The 22,486-nt window shown below is 35.9% G+C and overlaps 1 protein-coding gene across 1 annotated transcript in view; it reads left to right on the top strand.

Moving 5' to 3' along the window:
- IFT81 (intraflagellar transport 81) overlaps window positions 1-22,486 on the top strand; it is an 81,272-nt gene that overhangs the window by 22,036 nt on the left and 36,750 nt on the right. The window contains exon 10 of the mRNA XM_082853347.1: window positions 3,575-3,721. Coding sequence (XP_082709473.1) covers window positions 3,575-3,721 — 147 coding nt within the window. The remainder of the gene's footprint in view (window positions 1-3,574; window positions 3,722-22,486) is intronic.

The following is a 22,486-nucleotide window of genomic DNA, read 5'->3' as shown; positions in this document are numbered from 1 at the left end:
ATGTAGCATGTATCTGTACATACTTTATTCCTTTTTGTTACTGAATAATATCCCATTGTATGGATATATCACGTTTTGTTTTTCTCTTCACCAGTTGATGAGCATTTGGGTTGTCTCTACTTTTTTGGCTATTATGAATAATGCTGGTAGGAGCATTCTTGTACAAGTTTTTGTTTCAAAATAAGTTTTCATTTCTCTTGAGTATACTCCTAGGAGTGCAGTTGTTGGTTCCTATGATAATTCTGTGTTTTACATTTTAAGGAAATGCCAGACTGCTTTCCAAAACAGCTGTACCATTTTACATTCCCACCAACAGTGTATGAAGGTTCTGATTTCTCCACATTCTTAGCAACACTTGTTATTATCTGTCTTTTTAATTATAGCCGTCCTAGTGGATATGCTTATTCCTGTTCACAGACATACTGCACTGAGTGGTTATACCACAGTTTATTCAACCAATCCCCATTAATGGACATTTGGGTTGTTGCCATTTTTGTGCTATTACAAATCATACTTAAATAAATAGCTTTTTGTTTATGTCTTTGCAATTTTTTGCCAGCGTATCTTTGGGATATAGTCTCAGAAGTGAGATTGCTACATCAAACGATAAATGTAGATGTAAGTTTGCTAAGTATTGCCTAATTCCTCCTCATGGGGGTTTTAGCATTTTACATTCCTATCTGCAGTGTATGAGAGCACCTGTTTCCTTACAGCCTCACCGACAGAGTATGTTGTCAAACTTTAAGATTTTTGCCATCCTTGTAGATGAGAAATGGTATCTTATGATAGTTTTAATTTCTTTTATCTTACCATAAACAAGGTTGAGCATCTTTTCACATGAGTAACAGTCATTTTAATTCTTTTTCTGTGAATTATCCCTTCCTATCTATACCTATTTTTCTATAGGGCTGTAGGCCTTTTTTTTCTAGTTTTAGAAACTCTTTACATATCAGGAATATTTACTCTTTATCTAACTTATAAGTGTAACATTTTCCCCAGTTTGGTACTTGCCTTTTTACTTTGTTTATGGTATTATTTTGCCATGGGAAAGTTCTTCATTTTTAGGAAATCAAATTTATTAATTTTTTCACTTATCATTTCAGGTTTCAAGTCATATTTAGGAATGTTTTTCCCTCTTGAAAGTTATAGAGAAATTTACTCAAGTTTCCTTTTTGGAATTCTGTGATTTAATTTTTGTAATTAAATCTTTGATCTGTTTAGAATTTTTCTTTGGTATATGGTATTTATTGTATATGGCTGTCCAATTATCCAGTTGTTCCAATACCAGTTGGTAAAAAGTCCATTTTTCCCCTATGGATTTGAGAGTCCTCCTTTGTTTTATTTAAATTTTTTAAATGCTGTTGGATCTATTTCTAGATTTTCTGTTGTTCTGTTGACCTGTCTGCTTATGTACCCATATTAACTGTTTTAATTATAGAAACTTTATCATCAAGTTCTAATATCTAATAAAAGTAGCCATTTTCATCCCCAGTTGTTTTACTTTTTTAGGGTTTCCTTACAATTCTTTTTTTTTAAATAAATTTATTTATTTTTGGCTGCATTGGGTCTTCGTTGCTGCACACAGGCTTTCTCTGGTTGCAGTGAGCGGGGGCTACTCTTCGTTGCGGTGCGTGGGCTTCTCATTGTGGTGGCTTCTCTTGTTGCAGAGCACGGGCTCTAGGCGTGTGGGCTTCAGTAGTTGTGGCATGTGGGCTCAGTAGTTGTGGCTTGCAGGCTCTAGAGCGCAGGCTCGGTAGTTGTGGTGCACAGGCTTAGTTGCTCCGCAGAATGTGGGATCTTCCCGGACCAGGGCTTGAACCTTTGTCCCCTGCATTGGCAGGCGGATTCTTAACCATGGCGCCGCCAGGGAAATCCCTTACAATTCTTATTTGTATGTTCTTCCAAATAACTTTTATTATCAATTTGTCTATCTCTAGAAAAAAATCATACTTTTAAAATTATTAGGGTTGCTTTGTATTTATCAATTACCTTAGAACTTACATCTTTACAATATTGAGTCTTCCTATCTAAGAACATGGTATGTCTCTCCATTTGTTCAAGTTTATTTTTGTATCTTTCAGGAGTGTTGAATAGTTTTCCTCATAAAATTTTGGAACTTCTCTTGTTAAACTTATGCTTACATATTTAATTTTGGTTTTTGCTTTTATAAATGAGGGCTTTTCTTTCCAAATGTTTTCTGACTGATTTGTCTATGAAAGCTATTGATTTATTTCCTGTAGATTCTTTTGATTTTTTAGGTACATAATCATATACTGTGAAAATTCCAATTTTTCCTTTCAGATTCTTGTGCTTCTAATTGCTTTCTCTTGTCTAATGGTGTGTGCAGATACCTTCAGCACAGTATTAAATTGTAGTGGAGATGCTGGGCATTTTTACCTTGTTTCAGACTTTGGCGGGATATATGCTCATATGTCTCTATTAAATAAGATCCTGGTTTGGGCTGAGGTTTATATTTATTTATTTTATCATGTTGAGGAAGCATACCATCAATTCCTATACAATTCTGGTACTCTAATCATTACTTCTCTTTTTTTTTGGCTGAAAGAGTTCTATAGAGGGAAACATTCCTTCATCATCTGTCTTTTTTCATTTTTTAAACAGGGAGGACAATAGAGTTTTTTAAAGGGTTTAGACTAAAGATTTCCCCCTTCTTGTCAAATTTGTTTGAAGAAAATATTTGTACTATTTCACTTGAGAAGACAGTTTAGCTAATGTTTTTCTTAAACCAGTACAGCCATGGTTCTTTTAAGGAAATCCCCCGTGAGTTGCTAACTAATATAAAATGCTGCCATTATGGCTAAGAGCAGCCATCTGGATTGTGTAAACGTTTGCATAATTCTGGTGAGTCAGATGTTTGATTTTGAACCTGCATTTTATTTATTAGATTGCCCCAAATATAATAAATGTTTTAACATTTTATTTTAAAAGTATGGATATTGAATTTAGATAAGAAGACCTGTGTTGTAGTTTTGAGAATAAAGCATTCTTGTTTTCTTCCAATGAAAGGAAACTGACCATGCAGAAAAACAGTAGACCTAGTGTTAGCTTCTGTACTTACCTAGAAGGTATTTTCATTAGCATTTGAGTGTTACTTAACAAGATTTTAATATTTTTATTACTATCGCATTTCTGTTTCTCTGCTGATACGTCCTATATTTTCAGGGCTTTTGTCTTCCATAATGTTTTTAGGTTGCTATTTAATATACGTTGCAGGGAATTCCCCGGTGGTCCAGTCGTAGGACTCGGCGCTTTCACCACGGGTGCCCAGGTTCGATCCCTGTTGGGGACACTAAGATCCTGTAAGCCGCACAGTGCAGCCAAAAAAGAATATAAATGTATTTTATATATATATATATATATATACACAATGCATACTTATACTAAATATATAACTGGTGATAGTAGGTAGTAGGGCAAGGGGTATTATTGTCAGGAGAAGTCAACCTGATATTGAAAATTTAGCTCAGTAAAATCTAAAAAATACTTAATTTCACAAGATAATAGAAAGTTGATTGTATATCTTATTTTACACTCATATTTAATGCTCAATTAGGCATCCATCATTTCTCGTAAAAAAGAAGCCAAAGCTGAGGAACTTCAGGAGGCAAAGGAGAAGTTAGCCAACCTAGAGAGAGAAGTGTCAGCGAAGACAAATCAGACCCGTGAATTTGATGGCACCGAAGTTTTGAAGGGAGATGAAGTAAGTTGAGGTGTCTAATGGGACAAGGATATGAGTGTTGTTTTTGTTTGAAACCATTAATTTTTTTTACTTTTTATTTTGACTGTCAATAATGAGAAGTTAATTTATTTTATGAAGCCTATTTATTTAAAACTGAAAGCTCTTTGCAGTAATATTGAGATATTCTTGACATATAATGATGGAGATTTTAGTGATTTTTATGAGATAATGTTCCAAATTTTCACTTTTTAATTAGGTGGATTTATATTGGGTTTATTTATTATAAGTATTAAGTTATAAAGGTGAAACCAAATGAGTAGAAACTGACAGATAAGACAAATATTCATATTTTTTGATAAATATAATTCCATAAAGGGCTGAGAAAGTATCACTAAGTTACTTTGTCAGTAATGTGTAGTTGGCCAGTGGGGCTGGCACCATAAAATGACTTTGTTGTAAATGCTTACAAATTTTAAAAATATAATTATGTCTTACATTGCTATCTACTTTACATTTTGAACAATGCTTTAACAGCTCTTATTTCACTTATCCTTCTGTCAGACTCATGAGATTAGTAGGACGAGTAATATTGTCATTTATAGACAAAATATAATCCCCATCTCCTTTTCATAAAGGGGCTCTTTCGCTCTTTCTTAGCTCAAGAAAGAGTGAATGACTGAAGCAAAATATCTTGCCTTTAACTCAGTGCTTTTTTTTTTTTTTTTTAGCAAATCAAGTGCTAGGTCATATTTTATTTTATTTTATTTTATTTTATTTTTTTTATTTTTTTTATTATTTTTTTTTTATTTATTTATTTTGCGGTACATGGGCTTCTCACTGCTGCGGCCTCTCCCGTTGCGGAGCACAGGCTCTGGACGCACAGGCCCAGCGGCCATGGCCCACGGGCCCAGCCGCTCCGCGGCACGTGGGATCCTCCCGGACCGGGGCACGAACCCGCGTCCCCTGCATCGGCAGGTGGACTCTCAACCATTGCGCCACCAGGGAAGCCCAATAGGTCATATTTTAATTCTTAAACATTGCCTCACTTTACCACCTCTAACAGCTTTTTTATTTTATATTAAGTACTAGCCCTCAGCAAAAGCTACTTTGAAAAGCTGCTTAGGTCCAAACTTCATTTTTGGCTTTGGAAAGTTATTGAATTCATACCGTTACAAATTGGCAATGAACCTTAACTATGCCAAACACAAATGAATTGTTTCCACAGCACCACTTTTCTCTGGTGCTTCTGATTGTAGCCTCCCAGTATGCCTTCTAGCTTATTGGGAAGGTAGTAGAATTCAGAAGTCAACAGTTGATTGAAAAATTCCTTTGGCTTTCATAGAAAGGAACGAAATTGGGTCATTAGTAGAGACCTGGATGGATCTAGAGACTGTCATACAGAGTGAAGTAAGTCAGAAGGAGAAAAACAAATATTGTATATTAACGCATATATGTGGAACTTAGAAAAATGGTACAGATGAACCGGTTTGCAGGGCAGAAATTGAGACACAGATGTAGAGAACAAACGTATGGACACCAAGGGGGGAAAGTGGCGGGGGAGGGCGTGGTGGGTGGTGGTGGTGGGATGAATTGGGAGATTGGGATTGACATATATACACGAATATGTATAAAATAGATAACTAATAAGAACCTGCAGTACAAAAAAAAATTCCTTTGGCTTTTAACATCCACTTCCAGATTGCTTTAAGACATGGGAGTATTTTAAATGATACTTGGAAGCCAACAGAGTGTGCTTTGTGATATCCTTGCTATCCAGGAAAAAAATATTAATTATGCAGCAGTTTCGTTTTGTAAGAGAACATGCTATCTCCTAGCATTTTAATTTTTTCTTAGGAAAATGTTGCCCATTTGACCAGAAATACCAATTGCTATGGCCATATTTGGCATGAATAGTGCTTATAATTCAGTATTAGATATCCTCTCTCTGCAAATGTGACGGAAAAGAACCTAGTGCCAAGCTATTAGCTTTTATCTTTGACAAATTATGGTGAATAGGAAAAGTATCTGATGACAGAAAAAGACACATTTTTTTAAAGGGGAAAAAGATAACTTTGGATATGATGAGGTCAACTTAATTTTTAAACAATGTTTGGTCAGAAACTAGAACAAATCAAGTAAATCATTTGGCGGTCACCTAAAAGAACAGAAGGTATTGGGGAACATTAAGCCCAATTTTATAAAGAACAAATCTTGGTAGACCAATTTTGTTTTCTACTCTGATAAAGTGGTAGACCATATGGACAAAAGGGAGAAAGTTTGTTATACTTAAAATTATATAATACAGCTGGACTTCACTAAGGTTTCATTTGGTATCACATGGTAATTACCAAAAAATCATGTTCTTTACCACCAATCTGTTAATGCAGTTGGTGAGAGGGTATCAAGAAATGGTAGCACGGTGTTTGAAAAGAATATTATGCCCGGAGTCACAAATAGGAGAATGAGGAAAGGGAGGGGTAAACCTTTATTGAGCAATTTTTAGATAAGGCTCTCTGCTAGATGATTGGCAAACATATATTCTCTTCTTCTTATAAGAGATATTATTGTTATTTCCATTTTACAATTAGTTGAAACTCAGGAAAAGTAAAGATTTACACAACTAATAAGTGGCCAAGCAGGATCCAGGTCTCTCTCACATGTTCCTATTGACCTTAAGGAAAATGACTTCTCCATCTGTAAAATGGGAGAAGTTGCTCTTCATTGTCGTTAGGAAGAACACATGAAATAATGGATGTCCAAGCTTCTGAGAAATTCAGAGGTTAAGTCAACATATAACATCTGGCATCTGAAAGTAATCATTCCTGTGGGCCCCATGTTACTGCATGTGGGAGAAGCAGGATAGTGGAATAACTAAGAGCGTGGTCTCTAGAACTTGATTTGAGTGCAGATCCTGGCTTTGTCAGCCAATTAGCTGGGTGACTTTGGCCAGGTTCCTTAACCTCTTTGTATTCACATGTAAAATGTGACAGTTATTAGTATATACCGCCTAGAATTATTATTGTGTGGATTAAATGAGTTAATACCTGTTAAGTGCTTAGAATAGCACCAGGCACATACTAAGTGCTCAATAAGTATTAGCTCTTAATATTTTTATGTATTTATTTACCTGGATGAAGAATTTGAAAGTAAGTAATACAGTTTACAGCTTAAAAATTGATATTAGTATTTTCCAGATTGGGAGCAATTCAGTAGAAATAAATATGAAATAGAGATAAAATAAATTGCACAGATTCAAGATGTGATGAGATAGCACTGAGTCATTTTAGCTGCTGTTCACCAAGCAATACCTGTGTGCTCAATCTTGAGCACTTTAAAAACACATCCTTGGGGCTTCCCTGGTGGCGCAGTGGTTAAGAATCTGCCTGCCAATGCAGGGGACACAGGTTCGAGCCCTGGTCCAGGAAGATCCCACATGCCGTGGAGCACCTAAGCCCGTGCGCTGCAACTACTGAGGCTGCGCTCTAGAGCCTGTTAGCCACAACTACTGAGCCCACACGCCTAGTGCCCATGCTCTGCAACAAGAGAAGCCACCGCAATGAGAAGCCCGCACACCGCAACAAAGAGTAGCCCCCGCTCACCACAACTAGAGAAAGCCCACACACAGCAACGAAGACCCAACGCAGCCAAAAATAAATAAATACGATAAATAAATTTATTTTTTTAAAAACCCATATCCTTGGCCTTTCTCACCTTCTGAGATGACCCACACTCTGGAGTGTGTTTCTAAGTAAATCTGCTTCTTACCTAAAAAATAAAAATAAAAACAAAAACAGGGCTTCCTTGGTGGCGCAGTGGTTGAGAGTCCACCTGCCGATGCAGGGGACCCGGGTTCGTGCCCCGGGCCGAGAAGATCCCACATGCCGCGGAGCGGCTAGGCCCGTGAGCCATGGCGGCTGAGCCTGCGTGTCCGGGGCCTGTGCGTCTGGAGCCTGTGCTCCGCAGCAGGAGAGGCCACAACAGTGAGAGGCCCGCGTACTGCAAAAGAAATAAAAATAAAATAAATAAAATAAAATAAAAACAAAAACATATCCTTGGTGCTGGTTGCACAAGTTGCTGGTGCTGTGAATGCATTTAATGCCACAGAACTGTACACTTAAAAATAGTTAAAATGGTAAGTTTTACATTAAGTATATTTAACTACAATAAAACACACATACAACATATGCTAATTCATCCTCTCAAAAAGCCTATGAGGTAAATATTATCTCCATTTTATTATTGAGGAAATAGGCTTAGAGAAATTTAAGTAACTTGCCTGAAGTCACACAGTGAGTTGCACAGCAAGGATTTGAATCCAAATCTGAATGCCTCAGCAGCTGTGCTCCTAAGTGAATGCTGAGCTATTCTTCAAGACACTATTAGAATGAGTTAATTTTAAGATTCATATTTGACTCTAAATAGGACCACATTGTAGACAGTCATTAACTGGAAACAAAAGCCTGCTAGAAACTTGCTAGAAACTTCATTCCTTGATTATCCATATGTAGATGTTTGATTAATCTTTTCTTGGAAAAATTTAGGAATGTGACTGTGTAAGGATAAATGTAACAAATACTATACATATAGTAATTTATATTCCTTTGTCGTTTTCTCTTTAGAGGTGTGCATTTTGAAGTACATTTTGATGCTTCCTACTGCCATTAAAGTCAATATTCCAGATGTTATATTTCGTCTAAGAATTTTAGCTCTTCTGATTGCAGATGACAAGTGCTACGGGCATTTGTTCTTACTAGATGTTTTCATTTGTGTTCCCTTGATTTTTCTTATTAAAAAAGATGAAGAGTCTAAAAATACTTCTTGCTTTTCTTATACTTTCGTTATCACTTTAACACTGTATTTTCATTGTATTGCCTTGTAGTCAGTATACAGGAATAAGCACAGCAAAATCTTATTCTGCCAGACTTCTGACATAGGTAGGAATTTCTCAAACAGTTGAAATTATCTTCTTAGTGATGGAGATTTTCTTGCCAGTCTAGTCTATCTTGATTTCTTTCTCTTCAAACAAGTGTTTGCTAGGTGATAAAAAGGTTAAGTTTAGAGACTACAGTTTCTGACATAACTGAAAATTTATAATAATATCTAACTCTCCTTTATATCATGAAGTTTTCTATATTGGATTTAAATACATAATAAAGTATAAGTCTCATGGAATTGATATTCTCAAAGAATTTTGACTGCCTTCATTGCTGAGAGGAATCACCCCAAAATGCTATGGAACTTTGATCCTGACCTATTTATTATTCTTATCAATAACTTAGATTAATTATAATAAGTAATGTTTATTATGTAATTACAACGTGCCAGATAGCATAATAGGTTTATTATGTACATTATCTCATTTATTTCATTGAGGTATATGAGATAGATATGATTATTATTACTAGTTTTTACAAATAAGGAAACTACGGCACACAGAGGACTTATGCTAACTTATCCAAGGTCACATTGCTAGTAATTAGTGGTACCATGATGTGAATTGCAGTAGTCTGGCTCCAGAACCCTTAATAATTTTCACATGACATGACAGGAAGCTAGAAGGAATAGTCAATCTGAGATGATAGAATTGTGATTCAAAATCATCTTGGTAGTTAAAAACATTGTGCTTAAGCAAACAAAGTGTCATTAATGGGATTATAAATAATAATGTCATAGAATCTGAGTTTTATCTGCTGCTCAGAAATCATCCAATAATAATGCAGCTTTAAAAAACAAAATGTTGGGAATTCCATGGCACTCCAGTGGTTAGGACTTGACGCTCTCACTGCCGGGGCCCAGGGTTCAATCCCTGGTCGGGGAACTAAAATCCCATAAGCTGCGTGGCTTGGCCAAAAAAAAAAAATTTTTTTTTTAATTATACTCTATTAATAAAAATATAATATCCCATTTACGTGAAATTATGCCTGGAATATTATTTTACATTTTTGGCTTCATGTTTTAAGAAAGACATAGTCAAGCCAGAGTCTAGATGAAGGTGACTAAAACAAATGAAAAGTCTGGAAACATTCACAGAAAGAATTAATTATGAATTAGCTGAGAACAAAACACTAAAGAAAGACATAATAGAACTGCATTTTAATATCACAAGGATTATGGAAAGGATGGTGTGCAGAAAAGAGTTAACATAGCAAGCCTGAAACTGCTATTCTTAGAAAAACTTGCTTGCAGGATTGGCCCTTGGCTGGCATCTGGGAGCTTGGATTTTAGAATTCCCACCATTCCTTGATAAGAATGGCTCACGTGCCTAAACTGTATGTACAGAGTGTGGTTTATGTTGAACACCTGCTTTCCTTCTTGGAGTCTGGAATTTTGGTATGGGCTAGGCAGAGTATGCCTACGTGACCAGCCCCTAGTAAAAACCCTGGGCGCTGAGTCTCTAATGAGCTTCCCTGGTTGGCAGCCTTTCACACGTATTGTTACAACTCGCTGTTGGAGGAATTAAGGGAGAAGACTCTTGGAAGCTTGCCCCTGGTTTCCTTCTGACTTCACCCCATGTGCCTTTTCCTTTTGCTGGTTTTGCTTTGTACCTTTTCACTGTAATAAAACATAGCCAAGAATATGACTTTATGCTGAGTCCTGTGAGTTCTCCTAGCAAATCATTGAACCTGGGGATGGTCTTGGGGACCCCTGATACAGATGGATTAGTATTATTATTGTTTTTGGATGGAATGTTCTTTCTGGATCTATTAAATTCATCTGGTCTAATGTGTCATTAAGGCCAGTGTTTCCTTATTGATTTTCTGTCTAGATGAACTGTCTATTGATGTAGGTGGGTATTAAAGTCCCCTACTGTTATTGTGTTACTGTCAGTTTCTCCCTTTATGTTTGTTAATATTAGCTTTGTGTATTTAGGTGCTCCTATCTTGAATGCATCTATGATTGTTATATCTCCTTGTTGGATTGATCCCTTTACTATTATGTAATGTCCTTCTTCATCTCTTGCTGTAGTCTTTGTTTTAAAATCTATTGCGTCTGATATTAATATTACTACCTCAGCTTACTTTTTGTTTCCATTTGCATGGAATACCTTTTTCCATCCCCAAATCAAACTGAATTCAACAATACATTAAAAGAATCACATACCATGATCAAGTAGGATTTATTCCAGGGTATAAAAAATAATAATAATAAAATAAAATAGAATAATATTTTAAAAATCAGATTATACAAGTAATATCTGAATACATTTTCATGGTCTGAAAAGCAAACAATACACATAAAACAAAAGTCCCTATTGATTACCTCCTATCCCCATTCCCAGTCCCTTAGACCCTTTTCCAAAGAGAAACCGCTGTCACCAGTTTTGTAAACCCTTTCAGTCCTTTCTCTGGAGATAGATACAGATACAGATAATACCGTTTTGTGAGTTTTAAAAAATATGAATGGTATTATACCGTGTGTATTGTGCAACTTGCTTTTAATAACACGTCTTAGAGATTTTTCCATGTCAGTAAATGAAGAGGCTATTCTCTAGAGGTTAAGAGGATCAGCTCTGAAGCCAGAACACCTATGTGCAGATCTCACCTCTGCCACCTATTAGATGTTCAACCTAACAGTTAATTACAGCAGTTACCTAACTGCTCTGTGCCTCAGTTTTCTTATCTATAAAGGGGAGATAATAACAGTACTCACCTCATATGGTGGTTGTGAGGGCTAAATGAGTTAATACAACTTAGCAGTATACAACAGTGGCTGGCTTATAGGAAGCACTTCATAAATGCTACCTACAGTTATAATAATAATTATTATCATGTACTTTAAAATTTTTAATTGCTACATTGTGTTCTATAGAATGTATGTACAATTTCTTTATTCCATCCAAGGGCGTACAAGCGCATCTGTTTCCTCTGTTATTTAAAACAGCACTTGATCCTCAGTCCTTTATTTTTTTTATCATTCTGACAGTATTTCATTTTAATTTTCGTTTTTCTTGATTAAGATTGAACATCTGTCCACATACATGTTTGGTCACTTGTATTTCTTCTGTCGTTTGCCCTTTTATTGTCTTTCTTCATTTTTTTCTAATGGATTGAATGTATTTTCTTTTTTTAAATTTTTTTTGTGGTACAAGTCACATAATATAAAACATACTATTTTAACCATATTTAACTGTACAGTTCAGTGGCACAAAGTACGCTCACATTTTTGTACTAATTGAATGTTTTTCCTTATCTGTTTCTCATATTTTTACCTATTCTGGATTAATCTGGGTAATTGTTTTCTTCTAGTCTGTCATTTGTCTCTTAGCTTTGTATACGCTGTGTTTTGTCACACAGAGGGTTTTCTTCCCTGTTTTTTCCAAACAGCCTTATTGAGATATAATTAACATACAATAAACTGCATATATTTAAAGTACAAGTTGTTTCTGTTGTTCCATGCTATGATAAGTGGGGGCTACTGTGTTACATGGCAAATTTATGTTTCTGATTAGGTATTTAAAAATAACTTTATACAATAAAATAAACAATTATGGTTAGGAGGAAGACTTACATATAAATAATTTTTCCTTATCAACTGAAGTACCAAGACATTTTAAATGTTATCAATTTTCTAATGAAAAATTATGTATCTAGATTAGATTATACAGTTCTATTCAGGTTTTCTACACATTTACCAAGTGTCTTTTACATGCCAACTATTAAGTAAATGGTGGTGAGAAAGAGATATGGTCCTGCCATCACAGAGCTTAATGGTTTCTTAGGGGAGTCAGAAATTTAACAAGTGATCTTAAGTGAGCTGTATGTTAGAACACACATTAACAGAGTGGTATGGGAATACATTTCAGGGTTATGGGGTGTGAGCTGGGAAAATAGTAACATGGTATGATTCGTGGGAGACATGCTACTTCAGCTCTTTCTGTTATCTTAAAATCATACTGATCACAGCAACCTTTTATTGACAACTCAGAGTCATAATTATGAACATTAACTATTATACTATGCTATAACACTGTTTTTCTATCTCCTCTCACACTGAATCCTGCATAAAGCAAGATATTTCTATGTAAACATTTTTATAACACTTCAAATTATGGAAAACTAAGGTCACTTAATATTAAAATTCTGTCCCAAAATATGAAGCTATCATAGCATGGAACAACAGCAACAATTTGTACTTTAAATACCTGCAGTTTATTGTATGTTAATTCTATCTCAATAAATCTGGGGGAAAAAAGGGAAGAAAACCCTCTGTGTGACAAAACACAGCACATGGTAAATATGATTTTTACCCATTCATAGGCAACAATCTGAGCCTAATGATTTTGTCTCACTTATGGAAGAGCAAAGAATAGAAGCTCTACTTCTTGTAGTAGTGCTAAATAGCTACTGGTCTTTACCGTTTTCATCACCTTGGTACCTCTGAATCTCTGCATTAATTATTTGAAAAGCAAAACAAAAAATTAGCCCCAATGATGTCATGCTAGTACCCTTCTCAGAACTGTGATTGAAATGAATGCGTGCCTTTTGAATCTGAAATTTTTTATAGCAACAAATGAACCTTTGGTTAAGGTTCCATTGTCATTTCATGCATTGAAAGGTCACTCCTGGTTTATGGTGTATGGGTTTAAAGTTCGTTACGTTTTCTTCCCAAACCTTACAAGAAGTTCAGCTGTTTTGCAGTTAATGGCTACTTTTACAATGTGCTTGATCAAATAATATGAATAAGCAGCTTAAGAAAGAGCCAACCAATTCATTCTACAGCTACTGACAGAAATCCTAGAGCTAAATTGCAAAGATTATGAAATCTTCTTTAAATACTTCAAAGAGAAGCGCAATGAAGATAAGGGATCCTGGCAAGATTAGCTGCAGCTGTCAGATTCTGAAAAATTAGGAATCAAATTTTGACACTTGTAATTGAATCATCCACCCTTCTAAGTGAGCCCAGGCAAACCTGTGATATTTTTAGAGCCTTTCAAATCACATTACACTCTTTAGAGTTCATAGCAGGACCTAAGGCCCCTAAAATTTCCCAGGAGATGGAACAAAACAGAATCAAATAAATTTGGCCCAATTCACTGTAATAGAAGTAGGGTGTTATATATGCAGTTTAGGTAATCCCACAATGTTAACCCAAAACGTGAAAACTTTTCATAGAAATTTTTTTTGAGAGTTAACTGCTTGGACAGCAGTTGAAATCCCCATTAGAGATATAGTAACAGCTGTGTGGTGGTGATTTGATTTATAACAGAAGCAGGGAGACCTTGGATGGTATGATTACCTGTGTTTCCCAGATGGATGTTCCTGTACCACAAGTTTCTATTAAGACAGATTTCTACTAGCATATATCATATTGCTTATTATAGACTCTCTCAAGAGAATCAGCAGTTAACCAACCACTACCATATGTGGGTAATTGCATTGTTTATGCTTGGCTTGGTGAGATTTTCTCATTTAAAGTTGAAAACATAGTACTGACATGTTGGAAAAAGGTTTGAGTAGTATTTGTATGTCTATATATATTGCACTTGTTATGATGGGTGATTTGAAAAGACTAACATTTTAGCAGAAAACAAAAGTTGCTTTAAAACATTTTTTCATGCCTTAAAACAAATAGCAACTCTGAGACGAGACTTCAGGGAGTCCAAATGATTTATGACATGAAGCATGACTTAAAAGATGGCCTTTTCAGGTTTTCTGCAAGTCTGAATTCAGACAAAATAGGAACACTGACAAATGGGCAAAAAAAATTATGGCCATTTGGGCATATTCGTTCTACTCTTGAACAGTTGGTGTTATCCATTTCATACCTAACTCTCTTGGGCCTATTTCTGTAGTTTTCTGTGCTTAAAAATCATTTGATGAAATACCTGACAAAGATGTGATTTAGTTAATAAGTGGAAAATAGCATGAATAGTGGACTAACAGGATTTGAGGACAGAAGTATTCATTCTATTCCAGTTTTTCTAACTTTCTGAACTTTGATGAGTTGTATTAATTTCTCTATAGGTTTCTTCCCTGTAAAAGGGGGAATAGTATTTTTAAAAAATGGTTCTTTGTGGTTCTGGACAATATAAAGTACTTATTGTATAAAGTCTTCACAGCTAATTACTGTGAAAATAGTTTCACACCAGATATTGAGTTGGAAATTTGCAACAGGAGCAGAGATTCTTGTTTCCACATAAATATCCAGAATGATGTCTGGAATCCAGTAATACTTTTGAGTTCCAGATAAGCTTGAAAAGCATTTGTAAATGGTTACATACTTAGGGAAATAAGCTGCCTTGTCCTTTTAAAAAGCTTGCCTAGATCATTACTATTAAAGGTTCTAAAACATATTAAATGGGTAAAGGAGAAAGAAGATCTGTCAAATACCATTTTGATCACAGAGGAGCTGAGTCTGTAAAATTGGTTCTGAAGTCAGAAGTAATTAAAACATTAATCTTACTGATCTCGGCATCTAAAATGATGGCTGCTCTTTCATAAATGACAAATTTAGATTACAAATGTGTATTGGACCAAATGATTAGTAATAACTGCTATAATGGGCCTTCCTGCACAATGGCAATCTTTATAGTTCACTTTCATGACAAATTTGCTTGATTGGCCTGCTATAGTGCACTATTGAAAACTTTTTCCTTAATATTCCAAGGATTTATTGCTTATCTCCTATGCCAGAGTTCCTTTAAAATATTTTTTTAACTTAAATATTTAAAAAATAAATCTCAAAGAATTCACTCATAACCCTACCTGCCCAACACAACAGCTATTTTTATTTCTTCATTCTCTCCCAATCTTGGTTCATAGACATACATACAAACATTTTACATAGTTGTACTCAGAGTATGTAGATTTGTAGTTCCTTGCAGTAGTGATTGTTCTGTTTTAGTTCTAAAGAGCATTGTGTCACACCTAGACCTTTACTCTTCTGTTTGTTCTAATTACTTGACATTTCCTTGTTTCTTAGTATTTAGAAGGAACAGTAAATTATCTCATTTTCTAGGTACTTTTTAACTGTGTTCAAACAAAATGACAGATATTATTAATCATTATCCATTATTCAATTTTTATAGAACTTTAGTACGTTTTATAGATCTTATTTAGAAACCTCCCCAAGGTCACTTTAAGTGGTGGGGTCAGGATTTGAAATCATGTTTCTCTGACAACACAGCCCGTTGGTCTCAACAACTCTCTGAACTGCTTCTGTGACCCTATTGTACTGCTCCTAGGACCTTTAATGATTAATTTATAAATTTGTGAATTTTTGCTCAGATAAGTTATTATTACACAGAATTATGAGTAAATTTAATTTTTAATACCCTAAGTCTATTCAAAATAAAATCTATCAGCTGTTAGGTTTTTGTTGGTGATGGGCTTTTTTGGGGTGGATTGTTCTTTTAATCATAATTGTTTAGATTAATACAAATATGTAGTTTAAAAAGTAAAACGGGGGGCTTCCCTGGTGGCACAGTGGTTAAGAATCTGCCTGCCAATGCAGGGGACACGGGTTCGAGCCCTGGTCCTAGAAGATCCCACATGCCGTGGAGCAGCTAAGCCCATGCACCACAACTACTGAGCCTGCACTCTAGAGCCCGCAAGCCCCAACTACTGAGCCCACGCACCACAACCACTGAAGCCCGCGCGCCTAGAGCCCGTGCTCTGCAACAAGAGAAGCCACAGCAATGAGAAGCCCATGCATTGCGAGGAAGAGTAGCCCCCGCTTGCTGCAACTAGAGAAACCCCGTGCGCAGCAACGAAGACCCAACGCAGCCAAAAATAAATAAATAAAATAAATAAATTTATGGGAAAAAAAAGTAAAACGGTATCAATATTCTTATGTATGTCTCCCAGTGACTATGAGCAAGGGTTTTTCCAGGGTAGTGTTCCGTTTCTTACCTTTTTTCACAATATGACACTTAAAGAAAATGGTTATTGTTTAGCATACTGAGGTAAAAGGATAAGGCTGCTTATAGCTGAGGATTACTGGCTTTGGAGTTCTTTATAATATCTTGCACATCTTGGCACACCCATAATATTTGTGCCACATGAGTATACTGGAGCATACCCCATTCAGGATGAACCCCTGGGACAGTGCTTCTCAAAGTGTGGTCTGAAGACCAGTTCTAGTCTACAAACTGTTAAGTTACTAAGCCACAACCATATAAATTAAGAGGAAGCATTTAGAAACGTTTATAGTAATTTGATATTGTATAGACATTTTTGTTATTTTATAAAAGTATCCAGTCCACAAATGGTTAGAAATTTTAAAAAACTGGTCCATCACCATAGCTAAGTGTGAGAAACCCTGCTGTTTGTGGGAGTGGAGTTGATGGGGCATGGGGTGAACACAGGTCAACTTTAGTAGGTATGCCAAGTTGTCTTCCAATCTATTGTCCTAAATTATGTATCCCTCACTGTCAGTGGTGTATAGGTGTGCTATTTCCTCCACGTCTTCAACAACACTTAGTATTGAGGGACTTTTTAATTTTGCTAACTGGGTGGGTATTACAATGTTATCTTATTGTGGCTTTAATTTGCATTACTAATTTGATTACAGATGAGGTCAAACGTCTTTTAATATGCTTATTGGCCATTTTGGATTTTCTTTTCTATGAAGTGACTATTCAAGTATTTTATCCATTTTTCTGTTGGATTATTTGCCTTTCTCTCATTGATTTGTAGGTTTAATTTATGTATTTTTGGATACAAATTCTTTATTGGATTAATGTGTTGTAAATATATTCTCCCAACTTGTGACTTATATTCTTAATATCTTAATATATATTTTGATGAACAAAAGTTCTCAATTTTAGCAAAGTCAAGTTTATCAACATCTGTTTTCAGTTTGTGCTTTTTTTGTGTTTTATTTAATAAATCCTTTACTATCTCAATAATCATAGTAATATTTTCCTATATTCTAGAGTTTTCATTCTGTCTTTCACATATAAGTCTGTAATCCAGTTGGAATTGATTTTTATGCATTATGAAGTAAGGGGTCCAATGATTGAATATTCTATTCTTTTTTTAAACTGAAGTATAGTTGTTAGTCTCAGTGTTGGTTTCAGTTGTACAGCAAAGTGATTCAGTTATGTATATATTTTTCAGATTCTTTTCCATTATAGGTTATTACAAGACATTAAATACATTTCCCTGTGCTATACAGTAAATCCATATTATCTATTTTATATATAGTGGTGTGTACCTGTTAATTCCATAGTCCTAATTTACCATGCCCCCTTCCCCTTCAGTAATCATAAGTTTGTTTTCTGTGTCTACGAGTCTGTTTCTGTCTTATAAATGAGTTCATTTGTATCATATTTTAGATTCCACATGTAAGTGATATCATATGATATTTGTCTTTCTCTGTCTGACTTACTTCACTTAGTATGATAATCTCTAGGTCCATCCATGTTGCTGCAAATGGTAGTATTTCATTCTTTGGTATTCATAGTATTTCATTCTATGGCTGAGTTATATTCCATCATGTATATATACCACATCTTCTTTATCCATTAATCTGTTGATGGACGCTTAGGTTGCGTCCATGTCTTGGCTATTGTAAATACTGCTGCTATGAACAGTGGGGTGCATGTGGCTTTTTGTTAAATTTTATTTATTTATTTTTGGCTGCATTGGGTCTTCATTGCTGTGTGTGGGCCCCCTCTAGCTGCAGTGAGCGGGGGAGCTACTCTTCGTTGCGGTGTGTGGGCCTCTCACTGCGGTGGCCTCTCCTGTTGCGGAGCACGGGCTCTAGGTGCGCGGGCTCAGCAGTTGTGGCTTGTGGGCTCTAGAGCACAGGCTCAGTAGTTGTGGCACACGGGCCTAGCTGCCCCGTGGCATGCGGGATCCTCCCGGACCAGGGCTTGAACCTGTGTCCCCTGCACTGGCAGGCGGACCCTCAACCACTGAGCCACCAGGGAAGCCCCATGTGTCTTTTTGAATCAGAGTTTCCTCTGGATATATACCCAGGAGTGGGATTGCTGGATCATATGGTAACTCTATTTTTAGTTTTTTATGGAACCTCCATACTGTTCTCCATAGTGGCTGCACCAATTTACATTCCCACCAACAGTGTAGGAGGGTTCCCTTTTCTCCACACCCTCTCCAGCATTTATTATTTGTAGACTTTTTGATGATGGCCATTCTAACTGGTGTGAGGTGATACCTCATTGTAGTTTTGATTTGCATTTCTCTAATAATTAGCGATATTGAGCATCTTTTCATGTGCCTGTTGGCCATCTGTATGTCTTCCTTAGAGAAATGTCTATTTAGGTCTTCTGCCCATTTTGTGATTGGATTTTTGTGTTTTTTAATATTGAGCTGTATGAGCTGTTTGTATATTTTAGAAATTAAGCCCTTGTCAGCTGCATCATTTGCAGATATTTTCTCCCATTCCATAGGTTGTCTTTTCATTTTGTTTATGGTTTCTTTTGCTGTGCAAAAGCTTATAAGTTTGATTAGGTCCCATTTGTTTCTTTTACTTCTTTTGCCTTGGGAAACTGAACTAAGAAAACATTGCTACAGTTTACGTCAGCGAATGTTTTGCCTATGTTCTCTTCTAGAAGTTTTACGGTGTCATGTCTTATATTTAAGTCTTTAAGCCAGTTTGAGTTTATTTTTGTGTATGGTGTGAGGGCTGGGGTAATACAGCTCTCCAGCTTTCCCAACACCACTTTCTGAAGAGATTGTCCCTTCTCCATTGTATATTCTTGCCTCCTTTGTTAAAGATTAATTGACCATAGGTGTGTGAATTTATTTCTGGACTCTCTATTCTGTTCTACTGATCCATATGTCTTTTTTTTTTTTTTTTTTTTTTTTGCATTACGCGGGCCTCTCACTGTTGTGGCCTCTCCCATTGCGGAGCACAGGCTCCGGAAGTGCAGGCTCAGTGGCCATGGCTCACGGGCCCAGCCGCTCCGCGGCATGTGGGATCCTCCCTGGCCGGGGCATGAACCCGCGTCCCCTGCATCGGCAGGTGGACTCTCAACCACTGCGCCACCAGGGAAGCCCCATATGTCTTTTTTTGTGCCAATACCATGCTGTTTTGATTACTGTAGCTTTGTAATATTGTCTGTAGTCTGGGAGGGTTATGCCTCCAGTTTAGTTCTTTTTCCTTAGGATTGCTTTGGCAATTCTGGATCCTTTGTAGTTCCACATAAATTTTAGGATTATTTGTTCTAGTTCTGTGAAAAATGTCATGGGTAATTTAATAGGGATCGCATTGAATCCGTAGATTGCTTTGGGTAGTATGGCCATTTTAACAATATTGATTCTTGCAATCCAAGAGCTTGGGATACCTTTCTGATTTTTGGAATCATCTTCAGTTTCCTTTTTCAATGTTTTATAGTTCTCAGCATATAGGTCTTTCACCTCCTTGGTTAGGTTTATTCCTAGGTTTTTGTGTTTTTTTTTGGATGTGATTTAATTTTATTTTCTTATTTATTTTATTTTATTTATTTGGCCGTACCACATGGCTTGTAGGATCTTAGTTCCCTGACCTGGGATTGAACCTGGCCCCTTGGCAGTGAAAGCATGGAGTCCTAACTACTGGACTGCCAGGGAATTCCCTTGACATGATTTTAAACAGAATTTTTTTTTTTTACTTTCTCTTTCTGATATTTCATTGTTAGTGTAAAGAAATACAACAGATTTCTGTATATTAATCTTGTATTCTGCTACCTTGCTGAATTCACTGATGAGTTCTAATAATTTTTGTGTGAAGTCTTTAGGGTTTTCTATGTAGAGTATCATGTCACCTACATATAATGACAATTTTACCTCCTCCCTTCCAATTTGGATACCTTTTATTTCTTTTTCTTGTCTGATTGCTGTGGCTAAGACTTCCAATACTGTGTTGAATAAAAGTGGTGAGAGTGAGCATACTTGTTCCAGAATTTAGTGGGAAGTCTTTCAGCTTCTGGGTGTGGGTTTGTCATAAATGGGTTTATTAGATATGTCCCCTTCTATACCCACTTTGGTGAGAATTTTTTATCATGAATGGATATTGAATTTTTTCAGATGCTTTTTCTACATCTATTTAGATGAGCATGTGGTTTTTGTCTTTTCTTTTGTTGATGTGGTGTTATCACATTGATTGATTTGCATATGTTGAACCATCCTTGCATCCCTGGAATGAATCCAACTTGATCATGGTGTATGATCCTTTTTACGTGTTGTAGGATTTGGTTTACTAATGAGTATTCTATTCTTTTTCCTCAGATTTATCATGCCAGCAATGTACATAAACAAAATCCCTTTGAGATCATTAATAAAGGGTTCCTAAGGCCCAAAAGTTTGAAAATCACTATTACAGATCCACAAGAAAGGCTCCAATTAAAAAATGAGCCAAAGACAGGCATATCATTTTAAAAAATCCACACAAATGCACAATTACCATGGCAAAAAGTGAAGTTCCCTAATAAAGAAATGCAAACAAAATATAAGATACTATTCTGCTTATTAAATTGACAATTATAAACAGTACTATAAATAGCCTTTGAAGGGCAGTTTGGCAGAAGGTATCAAAACCCAATAAAAATTAAAAAAATAAAACTAAGTTAAAGGTAAAAAAAAAATTTCCTTCTGACCATTTTTGGAAGTATGGCCTATAGAAATTATTAAGAATGTGTCTCAAGATTTAGCTTCAATATTTTTATCATGGTTTTTTTTTCAATAATCTGAAAGTTCAAAAATAACCTAAAATCCAAATGATAGTTAGAAAAAACTTCCAATGGAAGAAAATCATGGATAATGCATTTTTTCCCCTCTAATTCCTCTAATTCAGTCTAAGGTAATGGAACCCTTAGAGTGCTTTGATGGCCACCTATTGCTTAATTTTATGGAACTGTCATTAATCTGACCCTGACTCCCTTTCCCCTAGGTAGTTTGTCCAGTGAATGCCAAATAATAACCAATCAGCATAGAGCACATTGAGTAATCGGTAGGTTTGTTCTTTCACCAAAAACATTTATAGCTTTTAGCTTTTAAAAATAGTTCCAGAGCACAGCAAGATAGAGAAGGGGAAGATTGGCCTAGATAATACAGAGGATAGCAGATGAACAGGATTGATTTCATTTTGGGCACTTTGCCCAGGACACTTTTAATAGAACATATAGTTAGTCTGGGGATTCTGAATCGGTGGTTATGTCAGGCTTACACATTTATTCTTTAAAAGGAAAAATTGCAAGTAATTAGATTCTAGGTACATTGGTATGACTAAATTTTTTAAACTGTTTCTGTAATACAGCCGTTGATAATTTGCTTTTTGTGGGCTGGATTCCTTAATATTAAAACTAAGTCATAAATAGAAAAATATTTTGAACTTCCTTTCTCTAAAACACAATGTGTTCCTCATTTCTTTCAAAGTTTAAGTCACGTTTAAAAAAGATGTCTAGGGCTTCCCTGGTGGCGCAGTGGTTGAGAGTCCACCTGCCGACGCAGAGCACATGGGTTTGTGCCCCGGTCCGGGAAGATCCCACATGCCGTGAAGCAGCTGGGCCCGTGAGCCATGGCCGCTGAGCCTGCGCGTCCGGAGCCTGTGCTCCGCAACGGAAGAGGCCAAAAAGATGTCTAAACTAGGAATTAGAGGGTTATTTTTATGTGAAGAATTTTTAATCTTACTATTTTTAAGGACTTTGTATATTCAGGAATCAATCAAGTCTTTAAGAAAAAAAAAACCTAAATTTTAGAAATGTTCTCCTTCCTATTTTGCTACCTTACAATTTATAATTACTGACCTTAGATTTAGCCTTTAAAATTAGGAGGTAAAATACCGTATGATAATAGAGCTTGCATTGGGATAGTGGCTTTGAGTGAATTTTTTCTGTTTTCT

The sequence above is a fragment of the Leucopleurus acutus genome (assembly GCF_964270905.1).
Source record: "Leucopleurus acutus genome assembly, chromosome: 13".
Lineage (NCBI taxonomy): Eukaryota > Metazoa > Chordata > Mammalia > Artiodactyla > Delphinidae > Leucopleurus > Leucopleurus acutus.
The sequence above is the reverse complement of the archived record's forward strand: the minus strand, read 5'-3'. Positions and strand labels throughout refer to the sequence as shown.